At 43.7% G+C, this 22937-nt stretch overlaps 1 protein-coding gene across 4 annotated transcripts in view; it reads left to right on the forward strand.

Annotated features, from left to right (window-relative positions):
* PPP2R3A (protein phosphatase 2 regulatory subunit B''alpha) overlaps positions 1–22937 on the forward strand; it is a 337220-nt gene that overhangs the window by 289401 nt on the left and 24882 nt on the right. For all 4 annotated transcript variants that reach the window (XM_040348693.1, XM_040348694.1, XM_040348695.1 and 1 more), the window contains 4 exons: positions 13736–13996; positions 15706–15809; positions 17035–17137; positions 21097–21171. In XM_040348693.1, the coding sequence (XP_040204627.1) occupies positions 13736–13996; positions 15706–15809; positions 17035–17137; positions 21097–21171 (543 nt within the window). The remainder of the gene's footprint in view (positions 1–13735; positions 13997–15705; positions 15810–17034; positions 17138–21096; positions 21172–22937) is intronic.

The following is a 22937-nucleotide window of genomic DNA, read 5'->3' on the forward strand; positions in this document are numbered from 1 at the left end:
GTATAGGGAATCCTTTCCGAAGAGCGTTATCCCCGGTGAATCTACAAAACATGCTTCCGTGGCTTCAAATGTACACAAACAGGCAGACGGCTCGGTTGCTATGTGAAGGTTTCAGGGATGGTTTCATACTCCCTCCCTTTGAGGGGCAAGGTTGCGTAATTAGTAAAAATTTAAAGTCAGCATCAGACTTCCCCGAAGTGGTTAGAGAAAAACTTTTGAAGGAACTTCAGGAAGGTAGAATATCAGGTCCTTTTCTGCACCCCCCTTTTAAGAATTTCAGGGTCTCCCCCCTGGGGGTAGTCCCAAAAAAAGAGATCAAATTAGTGAAGAAATGTCATCAGTGAATTATTTAACATTCGACGAGGCATTGGCGAAAATACGCTTGCTCGGTCGGGGAGCTTTCCTGGCCAAAGCGGATATTCAGTCTGCTTTTCGTTTGTTGCCAATTAATCCTTTATCCTTTAATTCCCTAGGTTTTGTTTTTGATGATTGTTTTTTCTTTGATCGATGCCTCCCAATGGGCTGCTCCCTTTCGTGCAGCTACTTCGAGTCCTTTGCCACCTTTCTGGAATGGGTGGTGCAGAAACACTCTGGCTCACCCTTCCTAGCTCACTACTTAGATGATTTCCTTTTCTTGGGTTTGTCTTCAGCTGACTGCTCAAAGGTTCTGAATTCTTTTTTGGAGATCTGTGGGTCCTTTAATATTCCTCTATCCCATGAGAAGACGTTGTATCCGTCAACGCGTTTAGTTTTTTTGGGAATCACAATAGACACTGTTGAGATGGAGTTTGAGCTGCCAGCTGAAAAGGTTGTCCAATTGAGGGAAAATCTGTTCATAATAATTAGGAAAAGGAAGGTAATTTTAAAAGAAGTTCAAAAACTGCTCGGTATGCTGGCGTTCGCATCGAGAGTTCTCCCGGTCGGTCGGATTTTTTCAAGGCGACTCTACTTGGCCATTTCGGGGTTTAAATCTCCCACTTCTCATATCAGAATCTCTTCTGAGATCAGAGAGGACCTGTTGGTGTGGTCACAATTTCTGGAAAAGTTCAATGGCAGAGCAATCTTTCAAGCAGAATTTGTGACTAACCAGGAGTATCGCTTATTCACGGACGCGGAGGGCTCGGTGGGTTTTTCAGCCTTGTGGGGAACCCATTGGTGCGCCTCGTTGTGGCATCCATCCTGGCGGAAAAAAGGCCATATAAAAAACATTGTGATTTTGGAGCTTTTCCCCATTTTGGTCGCGTTAGAAATATGGGGTGATTATTTCAGGAACAAAAGAATACTTTTCAGCACTGACAATAAAGGGGTGATTTTCGCGATAAATTGTCTATCGTCCAAATCACCTCCTGTAATTTCCCTGATCCGTTACATGGTTTTTAAATGCTTGAGTTTAAACGTTTGGATAAAAGCACGTCATATCCCAGGTAAGCTAAATGATATTGCTGACTCTCTCTCCCGGTTACAGATGAGGAGATTCAGGTCTCTGTTCCCAGCTGCGGACGAGATGGGGATCCAGTGTCCGGCACACTTGTGGGATCTGATATAGACTTTGTGCGTATGAATATATTGAAATCCATTGCCCCAGCTACGATGGCAGCTTATTCCTCAGCATGGAAGTTGTGGCTGTCTCATTTGGTTTCATTGGGGGAGCATCAGTTTGCTTTTTCGGAGAAACTGATTTTATCCTTTCTGAACAAATTACTAGCCAGTAACTTATCATGGTCCCAGGTGAATAAAATTTTGGCAGGGATCTCTTTTTTTGGGAAGCTGAACAATTTACCCGCATGCTCCTCTTTCTTTTCGGTGCATCAGGCCTTAAAAGGTTACAAAAAAGGCTCTCAGGCAAGGGACAATAGAATGGCGATTACCCCGCTCATCCTTACTAAATTATGCTCGGCAGTCGGGTCCATATGTTGTTCTCGCTATGAAACGTTTCTTTTTCGGGCGTTTTTTTCACTACTTTTTTTCGGGGCTTTTAGGATATCGGAGCTAGTTGCTCCCAATAAAAAATCGGAGTCTAACTTTAAGTTTAAACACATAATTTGGGAGAATTCTCTTTTTTCTATTTTTGTTCCAAGGTCAAAAACAGACCAGTCGGGCAAAGGGGCATGGCTAACGCTGCATGCATTTCCAGATTCGCCCATCTGTCCGGTCAGTCTAGTCGGTCAGTTTTTGCAAGTTAGAGGTGTGGAGGACGGGTCATTCTTTATTCACGATAACGGTATTCCATTGTCCATTTATCAGTTCAACGCGGTCTTGCGGAAATGCTTGGTCGCGTTGAACATGGGTGAGCTGCCTCTCTCGTCACACTCCTTTCGGATAGGAGCGGCCACAGAGGCAGCTAGGCTTGGTTTGGATGTCGTTAGCATTAAGCGCATCGGTAGATGGCAGTCAGATGCTTATAAGTTATACATTCGCCCTCACTGTCTATTTTGATTTTCAGGTCAAGCCTTATCCGTATGGATTGTAGGGCACTCCTTCATATTCTGGGCTGAAAGGAGAGCTTTGCGAAGAGTTTATACCGGAAGCTTGAATTTCGACCCCAAGTGGGTGAACATTTGTTGGCATGGAAGGAGGGGTATGGTATGGAGAAACCTGTTTGAGGAATTAAGCATAATGTTTCAGTCTATGCCGATTCCGGATGTTTTGATTCTCCACCTCGGTGGAAATGACATAGGGCAAAGTAAGACCCTAGATCTGATTCTTCAGATTAAATATGATTTGAGCCAATTTAAACTTTCCCTTCCCAGGGGTACAGTTGGTTTTTTCAGAGGTAGCTCCTAGGCTTATCTGGCTGAACTCTCCTTTAGAAAGGGTTAGGAAAAGGATAAATAGAGCGATAGCAAAGTTCATGCCTGAGGTTGGGGGGTTATCCTTCCGTCATGTAGATTTGGAAGGGGGGATAGTTGGTCTTTTCAGATTAGATGGGGTCCATCTCTCAGATGTCGGGCTCGACATCTTCAATAATGGCTTGCAGAGCATGGTGGAGTTGGCCGCGAGGCGGGGTGGTTGGGCCGGTCTTGTTTCTAGGAAAATAGTTAGAAACAAGTCCGGCTAGTGGGGTTGATTTGGTAAAATAAAAATAAAGAGTTAATATCCAACCTGAGTTGTGGTGACTAGGTTGAGGACTGTTGGTGGTTTAAGTTATGAGTGTTGTGTTGATTCGTTACATCACAATGGTTATCTGATGAATAAAGTTTGATGATGAATAAAATTAAATAATACCAGTAATAAAGGCCTGCGGCCAAGTTTAACCCGCTCCAGGTTTCTGAGTCATTATTTATGTAGGTAACATTCTGCATACAGTCCCATGAAAGTGAAGGGAGCTGTTTTAAGCTCCCCGAGCCCATGGGAATGATTGCAGAGGGAAGTTTCCAGCCCCCCTTTGCTGCTTATCCCACACACCTGCAGATTAATGGGAAGAGTACAGTACCAGGAGGGCGGTATTAACCCCTCCCCCTCACACCTGTAAGGTAATGACATTAGTTCAGGTAAGCTAGGGACCAATAAGGGACAGGCTTTAGGTCACAGGGTACAGGAGAACATTCTGGAAGGAAGGAAAGTTATTTAAAGCAAGAGCAACAAGCTGTGGTGACCAGAATTTCAGGTATCCACCTACCCTTTGAACTCCCTCCCCCCTCCCTTGTCGCGGCCTTAAAATATTACGTGGTACCCCCGTTGGTTTTGTGAATAGACGATGGGGTTGGTTTGGTAAAATAAAAATAAAGAGTTAATATCCAACCTGAGTTGTGGTGACTAGGTTGAGGACTGTTGGTGGTTTAAGTTATGAGTGTTGTGTTGATTCGTTACATCACAATGGTTATCTGATGAATAAAGTTTGATGATGAATAAAATTAAATAATACCAGTAATAAAGGCCTGCGGCCAAGTTTAACCCGCTCCAGGTTTCTGAGTCATTATTTATGTAGGTAACATTCTGCATACAGTCCCAAGGGAGAAGTGATGAGTCCATTCAAATGATTGGACTGTCCTATTGCAACATGTGGAAAAAAGCACTTGGTGGAAAAGGGTTGTTTAATATGGCGGCCAGTATAACCAGAGAAACGACTTCCTGGATTACAAAATAAATAGAATGTGACCTATCCAATGCCCCTCCTCCTCCACCTCCCCTCTTCTCCCTTTTCTCCTCCCATTTCCTTTCCCCTGCCCCACCCACATCAGCATTATTATATTTTTTGCACACTCCTTTACCCTGTTTTCAGTACTGGTTCTTATGTCCATCTTGTTTCCTAGCATCCCCACTGTGAATCATTCAAGAGCCACTACTTAATGCAGAGGGCCACACAAAAAGTGAACCTCCGCTTTTCAGAACCCTCCCCCCCTCCGGTGTCACATTTGGCACCTTTCAGTATAATACAGGTATTTGCACCCACTTCCGGGAATAGACTGCCGCGGGAGTCACGCCCCTTCGCGTCACCCCCCCCCCGCTGTCTTCTGGGAAACACACTGGTCCCAGGAGACAGCGGGGACCAGTGAGGGCAAGCTACGCTGCTCGTGCATGTGCAGTAGGGAACCGGGCAGTGGAGCCGCAATGCTTCACTTTCTGATTCCCTCACCGAGGATGGCGGTGGAGCAGCCGAGACGAGTGATTGCTCGGCCTCAGCTGCCGACATCACGGGCGCGCTGGACAGGTAATTGTCCATATTTTTAAGTATTTGTAACTTCTGGCTTAAAAAAAAAAAAAATTCCGGGTGGACTTCCGCTTTTAAGTTTTACTAAACCCACAACAGTAAAATCAGTCTGTATATGCAGTAAAGCATGCTGGTTATACTCATTGTGGAACCTAAGGGGCTAATCTTCTGCATTGTGTGAAAAGGCTGCTTGATCTTGTATGCACAGATCCTCCTCTCTGCACTGTTCCCCTGGACAGGTCCGGATAAGACGGAGCATTTGGAGTGGGGCTGCACATGCTCAGTTTGGTGTGTATTGCTAGAGAGGTCTTCTTTTTATTTATTTTTCTTGGGAGAGTGCATGTGATCAACACAGGGCCAATCAGCACTGTCCAGACAGAGAGTCAGGAGCCCTGCACCCTCATAGGATAGCTTGGTACAGAATGAAAACTCCTCCTACAAGCTTTACCAGGAACTGATAGAAATCACAAGACTGCCATAATACTGCTGATGAGAAAAGATGTTTGTTTAGCTGTTTATATTTACTATAAGTAATTGCATTTCCATGTTCTGTGTACTGTAGTTGAACTGATCTAGTGATTAGTAAATGCAGTGACCTGGGTTTGTTAACACTTTAAAGAAGGTCAGTTTATTGCAGTTTGAGCAATGCTGAACAATCTGTCATTTGCAAACCTTGTGTAGATTCAAATTGTAATGTGTTCAACACTAGTATCCTGGGGTCACCATCAAGTGGAGTTGTTTATTCCAGTACCTTGCCAATTTTCAGAACTTTCACTACCTTGGTGCTCTGGGGTCATAAATTCTGGAAAGGTTTGGCAATATAATTGTCCCTGTGAAAGGTTGGGTGAACCGTTTCCTGCTCTAGACAGTGCTGCCTCACTTTCTTTCTAGAGCCAAGTTATGACTTTATAGATCCCCTCAGTGGATGACCTCTATATTGAAGGGCTGTGCACTTGGGTGTTCCCCTGTCTGTCTGGAGGGAAAAGTCAGTAGGACTTTGGGACCTGATCACCAAGTGATACATAAGTTTTTCTTTTGCAACCGAGCTCCAGCCTTCTAAAGAATTCTCCTTGGATTACTTCCCACTACTTTTATCTTTGATCGGGCAGAAGTTTCTACTAGTAGCACTAGGAATTCTACCCATCGCTCATCAATGGAGGATGCTACTCCCTTAATGGGTAAGTTTAGGAATTCTCAGAGTATTATATCTGGTAATTAGTCAGGTTAGTGTGGTATATCACACCTTGAGGACATCTCCGAATATTTGGTTAGAAGGACCCCTTCTCTTCCTTCTGACCTATTTTGTATACACCAGTCTGGGTTATGGCATGTATATAACCTGCCTTTCCTTAGTGCAGATACTGTTTAACGCCCAACTACAGTATCTCACAAAAGTGAGTACACCCGTTCATTTTTGTAAATAATTATATCTTTTCATGTGACAACACTGAAGACATTACATTTTGCTACAGTAGTGAGTGTATAGCTTGCAAGACACACTTGTCTTTGTTCTCCTCACCTGGTTGCTGCCACACATGCTTGACACCATCTGAACCAAATAAGTTTATCTTGGTCTCATCAGACCACAGGTCATGGTTCCAGTAATCTATGACCTCGGTCTTCTTGTCCTCAGCAAACTGCAGGCTTTCTTGTGCATTATCTTTAGAAGAGGCTTCCTTCTGGGACGACAGCCATGCAGACCAATTTGATGCAGTGTGTGGCGCATGGTCTGAGCAATGACAGGCTGACTCCTCAACCCTTCAACCTCTGCAGCAATGCTGGCAGGACTCGTACATCTATTTCCCAAAGACAATCTCTGGATATGACGCTGAGCATGTATAATCGACTTCTTTGGTTGACCATGGCAAGGCCTGTTCTGAGTGGAACCTGTCCTGTTAAACCACTGTATGGTCTTGGCCACCGTGCCACGGCTCAGTTTCAGGGTCTGGGCAATCTTCTTATAGCCTATGCCATCTTTATGTAGAACACTTTTTTTTTTCTTTTTTTTTTTTAAGATCCTCCAGAGAGTTTTTTTTTTTTTGCCATGTTGAACTTCCAGTGACCAGTGTGAGTGAGTGAGAGCAATAACACCAAATTTAATGCACCTGCCCCCCATTCACACCTGGGGCCTTGTAAAACCACCGAGTCACATGACGCAGGGGAGGGAAAATGGCTAACTGGGCCCAATCTGGCAATTTTCACTTAGGGGTGTTGGTCCCTTTTGTTGCTAGCAGTTTGTGTGTTGAGTTACTTTGAGGGGACAGCAGATTTACACTGTTCTACAAGCTGTACACTCACTACTTTACATTGGGTGCTTGTGTTTGGTACAGCAATCCTGTTTGTTTTTTTGTTCAGCCCTCAGGATTAAATGGAAAAAAAACATGCAGCGTGTACCTGGCTTAAGATGGATAAAAACATAAGTTGTTTTTTCTCTGTTTATTCTGTCTCCTTGACTGAAATTATAGGTATTAAGCTGTTGATCATCCCAGCTTCCTAAACGTATTGCCTGGAAGGTGAGGAGGGAGGGGGATTTCATTCTGCCTTTAGCCATGCATTCACTCACTATCTACCTTGCATTGTTTTCATTTTAATATTCTTTACCCATGTACATTCCAGCCTCATGTATGACATAACTGAAATGCTAGTGCATGCCCTCATCATAGACTGGCTTTATTACTGTGACATCCTTCTGCACAGATGACCAAAGATCAAGCTGGCACTACTTCAGTCTATCCTAAGCTTGGATAACTTTCATGACTGATCCAAGTCCTCAGACTCTGCTTCCCTCTATCAGTTCCTCCACTAGCAACATGTTACAGTGATAGTTCTAACAACAAAACCTGGGGAATGCCCAGGGAAAAACCAAGCCTCCTTACCGACCAGCCTGCAGAGCAACCAATTAACCTGTCTAACAGTATGCGTTAAAAACAGGGTTTTGTCCGCACGCATTTGCAAACGCATGTGTGAGCCACAGAGCCGTGCCAAGGCACCCTGTAATCTGTGGTCCTAACACTAAACAATGAGCGTCCCCACAGTGGAGGCACATGCATTCTAATGGAAAGATAGGGGCAGGTGGACTGAAGGGGAGCCACCCATCCTTAAAGGTACAAGAGCACACCAAACACCCAGCATATAGCACAATAGTTCAGTGCAGACCTTCAGTATGCTTCTTTCAATTATTTTCTTGGTGATATCCAATACCACATCAAGCTCACCTCTGCTTTGAAGGTGACTCTTTACCCCCTCTCTACTCCGCATCCCGTACCCTTGTATTCAGGTCTTCATTGGGCCTCTCTCCATTGCATTGTTATAAATAGGACTAATCGCAGATATATTTTAATTATTTTTCTGTTTTCAATTGTTTTTATTCGGTTCTAACAAGTGGTTAATAACATGCATACGTTTTGCCCACGCAGGGGCTAGCATTGAGGTTGTAACAGAAGTTTGCTCACTAGGGGAGTAAAAATAAGGCGATGCATAAACAGAAAAGATGAGCGTCAACACAAAAGCAGTAAACAGAAGTGTTCATGAAACCATAAGTACCAAAGGGTCCCTGAGAGGTTCTCCAAAACTATGGGTCATCCCCCTGGCCCACCAATATCCAAAAGGTGGTGCAATATACAGCCTAGACTGAACTGAAAAGTATAAAAGGAGCAGAGACCAGAAAAAAGTTAGGCAGAAAAGTGAAGCTAGAGGAAAGTCGCTTTCTCACCTACCGATTAGGAAGCTAAAGAAGGAATAGAGTCTAGGGAAGAAAAGGAGGCCAGAAGGATAGAGGCCAAGAGCTGGGGTGAAGGTAAGGGTTTGGGAGCATCCGCATTGTAAGTCACTGGTGGCCCAAGTTGGTTGGGTGGAGGTTGGGAAAGGCATATGACAGCGATGGTTCCCAAATTTTTAGGAACTTGGCACTTGTGGATGCTCGACATCTGTTCATTAAGCATCAGACTTTTATTTTTCAGTAAAACCGGTTAGTTTAAATAGGATATGAACTCTGGAATCTGTTTTAACAAAGGCAGGCAGAGGGTAATAGGCTAGTCGCCAGCATAGCCTGTGGTCTCCATGCAGCTGATCTGTTCCCAAATAGTGACTTGCTATACCTTGTTCTGCAGAGGCAGGGTTTGCTTCCTCGCATCAGAGCCTTTAGCAAAGAGAACGGTACAGTAGCAACTAAACCAGTTCTCACTCCAAATCTCTTGAGACTAGCAGACAGGTAGTAAAGCATTAGATTCACACTGCAGATATACAGCTAGGAATCTGTGGGGCACATGAGTGCCCTAGGCAAACTTATGCCAGGACGTTCACTGCTGTTCTTAGGAGAAATTCCAGATAAACAGTAAATTTTCAGAGGACTGTTTGGACACAATAACATTTCTAGATCTTCACTTTTTGAGGTCGGCTTCATCTTAAGGGCTTGTGCACATGGGCACAGAGGGCCATACACTGTCAAGACAGATTGCATTTCTGCGCCCAGGGGTTACAGGGGTTTGAGTACAGCCATGGACAGCAACCTGTACAAATCAATTAAAGGAGACTAACACCATGGGTATAATCACATATTAAAGTGCTTACATGTGTACAAGGATGGATGATTTTGTGACCAGGGCCACTTCTCTATCCCTGTAAGCATGTGATTGCTTGCATTTGTGGATTCATCTGTCAGCCTGTAACTCCTGGGTGCAGAAATGCACGCTCCTTCCTGACACTGTAGCCTCTGGGGTCATATGCACTAAAACTATCACGGGGGGGGGAACTATATTTTTTTATCTTTAAACAAACATAGTAAAGAAAAATATTTGACGATGCAACCAAAAGAAAAAAAGTATATATTTGATTTTTTTTCGCATTTTCCGAGTTTCCTGTGCACTCAAAAATGACCCATCACTGGTGTCCTAAAGAAGAGGCGGAAACATAAACATGCACTATCTATAGTACAAGCCTGCATGTTTATACTACAAATGTTCAGTGATTTGTTGGTTGGAACTTGTGACTATTTCAGGTCTGTTTCTGTTTGAGAAGCTCAAACACACTTGAACTCGCATTTGTCCTCCGTGTACTTTATTTTATTTTCAGTTATCTATGTGGTGTTGGATTTCGTATTGCTTCCAAGGTTACCTCGGGTCATTTGTGTTTTAGGAGTGCATAAAATTATGCGGTATCTATTCTCTTGGGGTTTTCACTATATGCGAATACGGTTCACTTACTGCATGGAAAAGATGAGAAATATTTTAACTCTCTATAATAGTTTGTTGATAATTACTGTACCCCATAGCCATTAATCTCAATAGTAAGACTGCATGTGTTGGATTTCATCTGGCAGTAATTTAGTTTTTTCAATGCATGCTGACATTCTAGATGGCCATGTACTGCGTTGTACCACATTGTATAATGTGTATCGACTAGACCAGTGGTTCTCAACCTCTCTAGTGGCGTGACCCCTTGATAAAATTTCCCAAGTTGTGGGGACCCCTAACAGTAAAATTATTTTCGTAGCGTGGGTTGTCGGCACCCAAGGCAAGACAAGTAATTTGCGCCCCTAACCCACGAACATTTAGCGCTCCCTGAGTCCCTTCCACTCGTACAGTATTGAAACCCCTTACTTTACAGTACATTTTAGGATGTACCACTCATTCTCTTTGTTCTCCTTTCTTTCACTTTATCTCTCTTTGCAAATTTTTTTTTATTTTTTCCTCATCCTTCTATCTAGTCGTCTTTCTTGCTCTTTCTCTTATTCTTTCTCTCCCTTTTTCTTTGTTCCTACCCTCTTTTCCTCTTCCTTCCATGTATTCTCATTGTTTTCCTTCTCTTACTACTTGGTGGGGGGGGGGGGGTAGAATGGGATGAGTGGCAGTGCTTGGGGGGAGTTCTGATTGGCCAAAATAGGTGCTCTTGATCAGGGTCATCTGCTGTTTTGAGAACTGTAGTGGGGACTTTTAATGGAAACTATAATCAGAGGTAGTGTTACTCACTGTGTCTCCGGCTTCACTGTGCCTCCGACTTTATGGTGTCTCATAGCAGTGACACCTATGCCCAAATCAGGAGATAGGGTCACTTCCAGTCCCTCCCACTTTACATTCCTCACCAGTCAGCTGACCTCTAGTCTCTGCCCCCCAGCCATGTCGTGAACTGAATGGGCGGCTGTGACGAGGCTTAGTGGGCGGCCACAGGCTCCAGGGACAGCACTGCTGGGCAGCCGCAAAAAGTCTTCAGGAATAGCCCAAGATTCAGTGACCCCTGGCAAATCGTCATTTGACCCCCGAGGGGGTCCCGACCCCCAGGTTGAGAACCACTGGACTAGACCTTGTCATTGGGTAAGTTTTAATTGAAAAAAGTTATATGCTGCAAGAAAGTCCTCCACATTTCTGCGTAGAGGCCATCCTATTTTAAAATGTTATTTTCTTTAATTGTATACAAGTACATTTTCTATTTGTTTCAAGTTATTTCACGTATGTGAAATCCATAACTTTGAGTTGGTTTAGGAATAAAGGGGAAGGTTTCCATTGGTGACACTTGTTGTGGTGACAACTGTCTTAAGACAGGGGTGTCAAACTCCATTTCATTGCGGGCTGCATCAGCAGTATATTTGCTCTTGAAAGGACTGCTTGTGTCTGGGTTTTTCGCTACATACAGGGTGCAGGGTTCAGGAGTGCTTTACGTACAGAGTGCAGGGTTTAGGGGTGTGCTACATACCAAGTGCAGGGTGTTCTACCCCCAACAACCCCCCCAAAGCTTCCTCCCTCCTACCTGGCTCTAGTACCTCCCTGTGTAGGCAGCGATCCTTGCAGTGGAGATCATTCTTTCTTTCTCTCTCTAGAGATCTGTCCCCGCTATGACCCACCATGAGTGTTTATTGGGATGTGTTGGATCTGGGAGCCACTGAGCAAAGCTGGAAGCCTTCTGTGTTTTGTTTAAAAGTGACGACGGGGAGCTGAAGGTGGCGGAATGGAGCTGTGAGGGCCACATGATTCGGCCTGGGGGCCCTGTTTTTGACCTATGTGGTCTAAGAGTAGATTTTCTTCATGTTGGAAGAGAAATCATGTAGCTACTAGTTGTGTCAATGGAACAGGAAAATAATAAAGGAGAAATCTTCCAATGGGGACACTAGTTGTAGTAACCTGGAGTTCCCATTTGCAGGGATTTCCACTTACTTCCTGTTTGGCTATGGGACAGGAATTGAAGGGAAATCTCTGCAATGAGGCACAGATGGCAAAAAGAAAATCTGACAGAGGTTATACCCCTCCCTCTACAAAATTTAAAAAATGATTTGCCTATACCTCTACTTTAATGCCTAGATATCTGTATGTTTGTGGGCCATCCATGGTTTGGGCGGGTGAACATGGTTTTCAACATATTGTACTGGAAATGTTACCATTTTAAACCCTGCACCAGATGTGCTTGGAACTCTAAAGCTAAAATGCACCCACCAACCTTGTCCTGTGGCTGCAACATTGGCCATCCTGTTTGTACAAATATTCATGTTTTAGTATAAAAACTTAGCTTAGTTATATGTAGTAAGCATCCTATATATCACAGGTTTCAAATACAAGGCCTGCGAGCCGAATCCGGCCCTCCAGACCATTTCATATGGCCTTTGTACCTCTCCTGCAGCTGCGGCAGAGCTTCAGTCCTCTTCTGGTCCTTCTCCAGACTCTGCACTTTCTGCTTTTAAGAAATGCATCCAGCTTCTTCCCAGCAGCAGCAGAAGGAAAGGGGGTGCTGTAGTGCTGAGCTGATGAAAATACAAAAATAAAAAAATATATATATGCAAAGTGCAAAAATCCCTAATAAGAACAGGGAGATAAATATTCCAACATTGTAGTATATATATTACTAAAACAAAAATAGAACAAAAATAAGGTGCTATGTGCAAAATGCAATAATAGGAATAAAGTGCTATGTGCAGAATGCAAAAAAGGAACCTGACATGCACTAATTGAAATAGTAAACTGCAAGTACTACAACAGTGATAAAGTGCTAATGTCAAAATAAACCAATCCTGAATGCAAAGTGCAAACAAACTGCAAGCAAACGTGTGAAATAAAAACATGCATGGTGAAATCCAAAAATGGTGGATCTGAGTGAAAAGTGACAGTTTCTTATGGTGTCCACACACTGAGCTCTCTTATAAAGGTGATGAATAGGTGGCCCCTTACCTCACTGCTGTGAGGTTACAGCATATAGATGTATACAATCTTGGTCCAATCCGGTGCTGCCTCTAAGCCTGGGGACACACTGCCTGGGTATATGTCCTGTCTGTGGGGGTATGGGTTCTCCAAAGGATATGCCCGAATAGCAAGGAGAGGACAAAAGGATTCCCAATATAGTGTAGTAGGTTTGATGAATTCCGTATTTTATTATTAAAAACAATTGGTACTCACATTTGGAAGTATAACATAAGAGCGTTTAAAAATACGAGCGCCGGGCTCGTCCGCGTCACCTCCGGTGCTTGAATTTCCTACGCGTGTCGTCACGGGTCACGGCAGTTTGTTTGCACTTTGCATTCAGGATTGGTTTATTTTGACATTAGATCTTTATCACTGTTGTAGTACTTGCAATTTACTATTTCAATTAGTGCATGTCGGGTTCCTTTTTTGCATTCTGCACATAGCACTTTATTTCTATTATTGCATTTTGCACATAGCACCTTATTTTTTGTTCTATTTTTGTTTTATATACACACACATTTGGAATATTTATCTCCCTGTTCTTATTAGGGATTTTTGCACTTTGCATATATATTTTTATTTTTGTATTTTCATCAGCTCAGCACTATTTCATATACACCATAATGCTGATGCGGCCCACAATGAAATTGAGTTTGACACCCCTGCTATATATCCTTTGATTTACAAGACTACAGGTTCCACTATCTGGCCAGGGGGAAGGTAAATGGCGGCAGGTTGAGATTTTCTGTTACAGATTCATTCTAGTTGTATGTTATTTGAACAATAAACTGTTCCCTTGCTGTGCAGGAGAGAAAAGGTTGCACTTTATGCTTAATATAAGATTTTTGACTTGCATTTATATATTTATATGAATGTTGCTAGTTCATCTAATGACGTATTTCCATTTTTTATAATCTTGCAGGTTCAGAACAAGCAGGAGAAGAAGCCAGTGACCCCTCCTCCTGCCCCTGTCACTCCAGTAATTACACGACCTGCCTCCCCTCCACCTGTCAAAGTAACAGTCACCCCTTCCCTGTCTGTAAACATTCCACGATTCTACTTCCCCAGAGGACTGCCCAACCCCAGCAACAACCATGATGACATCATCACTAAGACTGAAGCAATTTTTGCCAGTATGGACGATGAAAAGGCAGATATTTATGAAATGGGGAAGATTGCCAAGGTAAAACAAATTATTACTTTACAGTTCGACAGTCTGCTAGCCCTGATGGAAGGGGAAAGGGTGTGGGGTGACAATATTGTCTGAGCCTGGACCAGGTCTGCCCCATAAGCTGATAGTAGACAATAGCCCCACTATGAGATGGCTGTGGGTCACAGGGGGACAAATGTAATTGTACTCCTGAGACACCCCCCCCCCCCCATGAGAGAAGTATGGCCAACAAAAATTTAGACATTTTCTTTTAAGCAACGCAAACTGGTCCATGGATGAGTTCATTCTTCTTTTCTCTTCTCCTGTAAGTATGTTAGGCCTCGTACAGACGAGAGGATATCTGCTGGAAACGGTCCGCCGGACCGTTTCCAGCGGATAAATCCTCTGGCGGATTTGGATCTGATGGCTGTACACACCATCAGATCTAACTCCCCGCGGAATACATCCGCGGTGACGTGGCCGCGACGATGACACGGCGACGTGCGCGACCCTGGAAGGTAAATACTTCCACGCATGCGTCGAATCATTACGACACATGCGAGGGATGGGAGCGGACGGACTGATCCGGTGAGTCTGTACAGACGACCGGATCAGTCCGCTGGACTGGATTCCAGCGGATAGATTTCTTAGCATGCTAAGAAATTTTTATCCGCTGGGAATCCGTCGGCTGGATTTTTATCCGCCTGAAAATGTCCGCTCGGACGTACACACGACCGGATCTATCTGCTGGAACTGATCCGCGGATCAATCCCAGCGGATAGATCCGGTCGTGTGTACGGGGCCTTAGGCCTTGTACACACGGGCAAACGTCCGCCGGACCGTTTTCAGCGTACATGTCTGCCCGGGGATTTCTGTATGATGGCTGTACTCACCATCATACAGAAATCCACGCGTACTCGATACGCGGCGACGTGCGCGGCCCTGCCAGTTCAATGCTTCCACGCATGTGTCAAAGTCATTCGACGCATGCGAGGGATGGCTCGGACATGTCTGTACAGACGACCGAAAATGTCCGAACGGACAGGATTCCAGCGGGCTGTTTCTAAACAAGTTTGGAAATATTTGCCCGCTGGAAAAAGGCCCGGCGGGCAAATGTACGCTGGAATCCTGTCCGCTCGGCTGTACAGACGACCGATCATGTCTGCTGAAACTGGTCCGCGGACCTGTTTCAGCAGACATGTTCGGTCGTCTGTACGGGGCCTTAGACTGACATTGCTGTGCAAACCAACAGGGGTATTACGGGGGGGCAATATTCTGAGAGATTCAGATACTTATGATATCTGTATTTAAAAATGCATGCAATGATTGTTTAAATAAATACATCACTGGATCAATGGTATTTTAGGTCTACACGCAGTATCTCTTTTAAAAAAAATGCCAACACCTGTAGTTATCAATGACGGGAAGGATGTTTAGTCTTCTCTTAAAGACTTTTGCTTCTATATTGAAGCTGACTGCACACCATTTCTGTTATCTAATAAAGTCCATGGAAGGAACTTTCACATGAATTAGGTGATAGAATGACCGGCACCCTATTTTATGACCAGCCCAGAACGTTCACACAATAAGCAAGAATGGCATACTTGAGGTATTAGAAGTCTATTTTATTAGTACGTATACTGTATATATTGCTTCTGTGACATATTAGCGGACCAGCTTGCCTTTGTTTTATTTTGCTCCCGTTGGACCTAAATCCTCCTCACCCTGTCTTCTCTCTGTAGGTTTGTGGTTGTCCGCTCTACTGGAAAGCAGCACTGTTTAATGCGGCCGGTGGAGAGCGGACGGGATTTGTGTCTGTGCATTCGTTTATTGCAACGTGGAGAAAGTAAGTATCAAGGAACTTCATCTCTACTTCCTTTCACAAGGTCTAGACATTGTTATCAGTGGGGCTGATTCCGTAAGGCAGCAAAGAACAGAAAAAACGTGCAAGCTATGGAAATCTGTTACCAAATGAATAGATTTTGCGCCTCACCCTTGCTCTTTGCACAGCCTTATGTAAAAGGACATGAAGTAAAAAAATTTCCCATAGCATCCTGTCTAGTCACGTCAGTCTTCTAGCAGTTCTACTTTGTGTCCTTTTAGGTTTTTACATAGTAGCAGTATTATTGGTTACTGCCAGTTACCACATTGTAATAATTACCATATATACTCGAGTATAAGCCAAGTTTTTCACCACATTTTTTTGTGCTGAAAATGCACCCCCTCGGCTTATACTTGAGTCACCTTTTTGCGCCTGATCTCCCGGACTTTGGGGACCCAGTACCGGCCGGCCATAGGTCCCCTGGACTCCAAACTTGGCACATGTGTAGCCCCACTCTTCCTCTACAGGTGTGCAAAGTTTGTTGTCCAGGGGACCTTCCATAGACTCCCATGTTAAACGGTAATTTTTTCTGTGATTTTGGGGACTCTGTACAGGCCGGTCGTAAGTCCCCTGGACTCGGAACTTGGCACACATGTAGCCCAATTTCTCCTCTACAAGTTTGTTGTCTGGGGGACCTACGGCTGGGGACCACTGATTTTTCAAAGCCGGGCACCCCTTCCATAGACTCCCATGTTAAACGTCAGTCTAGTCATGGGCACAGGGAGGCATGGACACAGTGAGGCATGCAAATGGACACCCTAGGCTTATACTCGAGTCAATACGTTTTTCCAGTGGTAAAATTGGGGGCCTCGGCTTATATTTGGGTCGGCTTATACTTGGGTTGGCTTATACTTGAGTATATACGGTAGCTCTATAAAGTTGTATAATAAATGCAATAATCTATTCAGTTTAAAGGAGAAGTCCAGCCTGACAGTCTGACTGACAGTCAGCCTCTTTCCTCTCGGGGATCTGTGAGAACCAAGCCATTGGCGATGTTCAGTGGCTTGGTTCTCAGTGAAGAGACGGCGGGGGACAGATGGAGCATTGGTCTGATGCTCCATTCACCAAGGTAAGTATGAATACAAAATAAAAATGTAACCCATGCTTCTCTTTTAATGTTTGTGACAAGTATTATACACTTTATGCATGCACGTTCTTCTGAAAGATATACATTTTGTTTTATTTGCAGGTTGCTACAGAACTGTCATGATGACACTTCCAAATTCATCTACCTTTTAGCAAAACCAGGCTGCAGCTATTTAGAGCAAGAAGACTTTATCCCCCTCCTGCAGGTGAGGCTGGAAGGGCAAGTGTCCTGAATGGAATCTAATGACCGCTTTGGGAAGCACTGTATTACTTGAATGCAGAATTATTTTCATGCAGCATTAAACAATGTAAACCCCAACTTTTAAAGGGGTTCTACAGTGAGAAGGTTTTTTATCTTAATGCATTCTATGTATCAGTATAAAAAACTTTTTGTGTGCAGCTCCCCCCTCAGCCCCCCTAATACTTACCTGATCCCATTTCGATCCAGCGATGTTGCACAATGTTGTTCTCCCTTCTCATTGGCTGAGACAGCAGCGGGGCGCCAGTGGCCTTTGACTTTGAGTAAAGTCAGTGAGCCAATGAGGAGAGAGGGGCTGAACCGCAGTTCCATGTTTGAATGGACACACAGAGCAGTGCCTCATCTCAGGTGCCCCCATAGCAAGCTGCTTGCTGTGGGGGCACTTGGCAGGAGGGCCCAGAAGCGCTGGCAAGGGACACCAGAAGAGGAGCATCTGAGCTGCTCTGTGCAAATCATTACACAGAGCAGGTAAGTATAACATTTGTGTTATTTTTAAATGAAAAAAAAAAAAAAGACTTTAGTATCACTTTAACTTACATGATTTGCTTCCATTGCTCTACAAAATATATTAGTTACAATACACTTTGATCCAAGGGTGACAAAACTGCTCTTCCATAGTTAGTGTGGCAAGTGATTTCCATTCTAGCAGATAGTGGGTTAAAGCGGGGAAAAAAATAACACCACATCTAAGGACTGGTAGGCTGCAATATTCTTTATTTTTGTTTTTGGGTTTAAATATACTTTAATGAAAATGTTGTATTCTGTGCCTTTTAGTTATCCTTTAGGGTGATAGCATTGTTTTATTTGGCAGATTCATGGAAGTATAGAGGGTATCTGTTTGTTCCCCTATTCTATTTGGTAGCTTTCGCTAGGAGTGGCCTTTGCTTCGTTGAATTTTTTTTGCTTTACTAATTACCAGCTTGCTCGAGCATGCAGAGCATTGCTTTAGCAGAACCTTAGCTTCTCTGTTTTCAGATGCATGGGCTCTCCACAGTGAAGTTAGAGAGGGAATCAGAACTGAATGTAATTGATGCTCGAGGATAGGGAAGCATTGTGCTAATGGCCAAGAAGAAGAAAAAATCCTTCAGCAGCCTGATTGTGCAAACAATGCCAATACGTGAGGTGATTTTGTGTTGATTTTGATTAACTGACTACTATTCTAGTTTTGCTTGATACTTTAAAATTTAAATAAAAAATAAATTTGCCTTTGTTTGAAATCACCATGAAAGCACAAAGTCCTCTTCCCCCATGCAGCAGTCTACAGATACTTTATATTTTCAAAAGTATTGGGACGCCTGCCTTTACACGCACATGATCTTTAATAGCTTCCCAGTCTTAGTCTGTAGGGTTAAATATTGAGTTGGCCCACCCTTTGCAGCTATAACAGCTTCAACTCTTCTGGGAAGGCTGTTCGCAAGGTTTAGGAGTGTGTCTATGGGAATGTTTGACCATTCTTCCAGAAGCACTATTGTGAGGTCAGGCACTGATGTACATGGGAAGGTCTGGCTCGCAGTCTCCGCTTTAATTCATCTCGAAGGTGTTCTATCGGATAGGCTTCAGAACTCTGTGCAGGCCAGTCATGTTCCTCCACCCCAAACACACTCATCCATGTCTTTATGGACCTTGCTTTGTGCACTCGTCCAAATCATTTGGTGGAGGGGGATTATGGTGTGGGGTTGTTTTTCAGGGGTTGGGATTGGCTCCTTAGTTCCAGTGAAAGGAACTCTTAAGGCCTCACCATACCAAGACATGTTTGACAATTTCATGTTGCCAACTTTGTGGGAACATTTTGGAGATGGCCCCTTCCTGTTTCAACATGACTGCGCACCAGTGCACAAAGCAAGGTCCATAAAGGCATGGATGTTTGGGATGGAAGAACTTGACTGGTCTGCACAGAATCCTCACCTCAACTCGATAGAACACCTTTGGGATGAATTAGAGTGGAGACTGTGAGCCAGACCTTCTCGTCCTAATTAGTGCCTGACCTCACAAAAGTGCTTCTGGAAGAATGGTGAAACATTCCGATAGACACACTCCTAAACCTTGCGGACAGCCTTCCCAGAAGAGTTGAAGCTGTTCTAGCTGCAAAGGGTGGGCCAACTCGATATTTAACCCTACAGACTAAGACTGGGAAGCTATTAAAGTTCATGTTTGTGTAAAGGCAGGTGTCCCAATACTTTTGACAATTTAGTGTATATAGGGCTACTGCTCACTTTGGGAGTCCAGCAGTCTAAAATGCTCTGCCATGCTGGGTCACATCCAGAGCTCTGCTATTAGAATAGCTCATGCACCCTGCTGATTGCAGGAACTCTGGCTGAGCTTTAGCCGGTGGTGTACTAGAACACTGCAGAGAGATCACAAATGGAGCCCCAGTCTTTGCTTCAGATTACTGACTGGGCGAAAAGCTTTTGGTAAAGCTGATTTAAAATAAAAAGAAAATATCTAATGTTCAGTTTTATTGCACCCTTGGTGTATATATTAGGTGTACTAAAACTGCCATTGTGTGTTCAAGATCAACGCCAGTCAACTTTTTGTTTCAATCCACTATTTATCACAAAAGAGCATAAGTAGCTCATATGCTAAATGTTTGTGATGACAGAATTGCCATGTGTTTGGCCACCAAATGGAACAGTGAGATCCTTAGAATGTGCTCTGTGCTAAAAGTAATTGTCAAAGCATGGAACTGCGGTGTGGTAGCATTTTTTTTTTTAAATGACTACTCACTAAGAGACTAGTACACATAAAAGTAGACGTATCAAAGAGCTGTGGTGAGTATCCCTTGTTTAAGAACTGGCAAGCACAATGTGGCTGTGCATAGTTTGGTTCTAATGGAATTGGTATGATATCCCACAGGTAACAACCAAACATAGGAAATAAAGGAATATACATTGCCCTTCTTCCAGGGCTGTCTTAATGAGAGAGCACACCTGGGCACTGCCCAGGGGCCCCAGCTGCATGGGGGGCCTCTGTTTTTTCCCCAAAGCAGCTGGTCCTTGAGCCTACGCTGCCCCGAAATTGGGGGCCCCATGATGGCACTGAAAGTAATAGATACACAGGGGAGGCAGTCTGCCTCCTACCTACTTGATGTCTGTTTACCTGCACTGGCACCATTGTAGGGACCCCAGATCATTACGTTTCCCAGAGCCCCATGATGCTATTAAAACGGCCCAATACTCTGATCTGTCATTTGTAGGAAATGTATATTGTGAACCCTTAATACTTTAATATAGAGGAGTTATATCTGGTCTATCTGAATTCCAATAATTCAACCACTGTTTAAGATTTCCTGGCTTACTATGGGTTAAGTCCAACAAGGTGCATGCCACCTCATGGTCTTGCCTTTTTTATATGAAACTGAATGTTTTACTTCTCTCAGCTATCACTATAGTCTTGGCGCTCTGACAGGAGAAATGTTGCTCTTTCATACAGCAGAAATTCTGCCAATCCTTCCCCTTTGCTGCCTATTCACAGAAGGCTTAGTATTTTGTGAATGGTTCACATGTTGCAAAGAGCTCTTTGATTGGGCAGGAGGAAAGGAGGGGGCGGGCTGAATTCCTGGAGTTCAGCTTTAAACTCCAAAGAATATGCCCGCCCCCTCTTTCTCCTGATTGGCTGATTGACTTTGACAGCAGCGGGAGCCAATGGCGCAGCTGCTGTGTCTCAGTCAATCTTGGGCACTCTTGGACATGGCTGGATAGAGAGCTGGGGCTCAGGTAAGTGTTAGAGGGGCTGCTGCTAACAGAAGACTTTATCTTAATGCATAGAGTGCCTTGAGATTAAAAAACCTTCTGACTTTACAACCCCTTTAATATGCTGTGGTTTATTCCTTGCTACATATTTGTGTCTTCCAAGCTTATATCTTCACCTACTATTTACATGATTTATACATTTCTCTCTCTGTTTCAGGACATTGTTGACACACATCCTGGATTAACGTTTCTCAAGGAAGCTCCTGAATTTCACTCTCGTTACATAACAACGGTGAGTGGCCAAACATAGTGTATGCATTATTATTTCTCATATGATGCAGTAAGGATATGGACATTCCCTGCAATCAGGTAAAAAAATTGTTTAGGTAACAGGATCACCCCCCCTTATTCTTGAGTCCTCACTTGGTCCAGTGACTGTAGCAGTTCTATCCCCAATAAAATCCTGTGATGGGGGGCAGGGCTGAGCTGCACTCTGTGTGTCTATGGACGCAGGTAGCGCGGCTCAGGATCGAGCCTGCAGATGTGCAACAATAGAAAGCCGCTTCCTCTGGTGGCACAGCGAGAAAAGAAGGAGCCAGGACTGCCAGCGGGAATGTCTGCAGGTAAAGGATGCTTATTATGAAAAAAAAAAAATTCCTTTACAACCCCCTTTAAGGTAAATATTCCCCAACTTAGACATGACAAACATGCCTAACAAAGGTTACATTCCTTCCTAACCCATTTCAAGTATCTTTTCTTCAAAAACAGTTATATACGTGTTTAGGGTTCTATTAACCACTTAAGGACCCCTTCACGCCCATATACGTCGGCAGAATGGCACGGCTGGGCACAAGCACGTACCTGTAAATCCTCTAAGTGACCGGACCCGATCGCCGCCGGTGTCCCACGATCGGTCACCGGAGCTAAAGAACAGGGAGAGGTGTGTGTAAACACACCTTCCCCGTTCTTCATTGTGGCAATGTCAGCGATCGTCTGTTCCCTGATATAGGGAAAGACTATCACTAACGTCACACGTCCAGCCCCGCCCCCCTACAGTTACAATTACATATGAGGTCACACTTAACCCCTACAGTGCCCCCTAGTGGTTAACTCCTAAACTGCAATTGTCATTTTTACAGTAAACAATTTTTATAGCACTTTTCGCTGTGAAAATGACAATGGTCCCAAAAATGTGTCAAAATTGTCCGATGTGTCCGCCATAATGTCGCAGTCACGAAAAAAATCGCTAATCGCCGCCATTAGTAGTAAAAAAAAAAAAAAATTAATAAAAATTCAATAAAACTATCCCCTATTTTGTAAACGCTATAAATTTTGCGCAAACCAATCGATAAACGCTTATTGCGTTTTTTTTTTTTTTTTTAACAAAAATGGGTAGAAGAATACGTATCGGCCTAAACTGAGGGAAATAAATGTTTTATATATTTTTGGGGGATATTTATTATAGCAAATATTGATTTTTTTTTTCAAAATTGTCGCTCTATTTTTGTTTATAGCGCAAAAAATAAAAACCGCAGAGGTGATCAAATACCACCAAAAGAAAGCTCTCTTTGTGGGAAAAATAGGACACCAATTTTGTTTGGGAGCCACGTCGCACGACCGCGCAATTGTCAGTTTAAACGACGTAGTGCCGAATCGCAAAAAGGGGCAAGGTCCTTAACCTGCATAATGGTCCGGGTCTTAAGTGGTTAAAGAAAGAGCACATTTCAAGGGGTATTTTTTGTTCCCTATATTTATATAACACTATTACGCACTGCAGAAGCATTTCTTTTAGTCCCTGACGTTTAGGAGTCTACAATTGAATGCCCCTATTGTGGTGGTTGGTACAGTCACACACACACACGCTGAGTGAGATGTCAGTCAATCTACTGAAATTATTTATTTCAGGTACTTGTATAGCGCAGTCAATTTACGCAGAGCTTTACATATATAATGTACATTCACATCAGTCCCCCAAAGAGCTTACCATCTAGGGCCCCTAACTCACATTCATACATGCAAGGGCCAGTTTAGGCAGGATCCATCCAATTAACCTACCAA

The sequence above is a fragment of the Rana temporaria genome, chromosome 4, assembly GCF_905171775.1.
Source record: "Rana temporaria chromosome 4, aRanTem1.1, whole genome shotgun sequence".
NCBI lineage: Eukaryota > Metazoa > Chordata > Amphibia > Anura > Ranidae > Rana > Rana temporaria.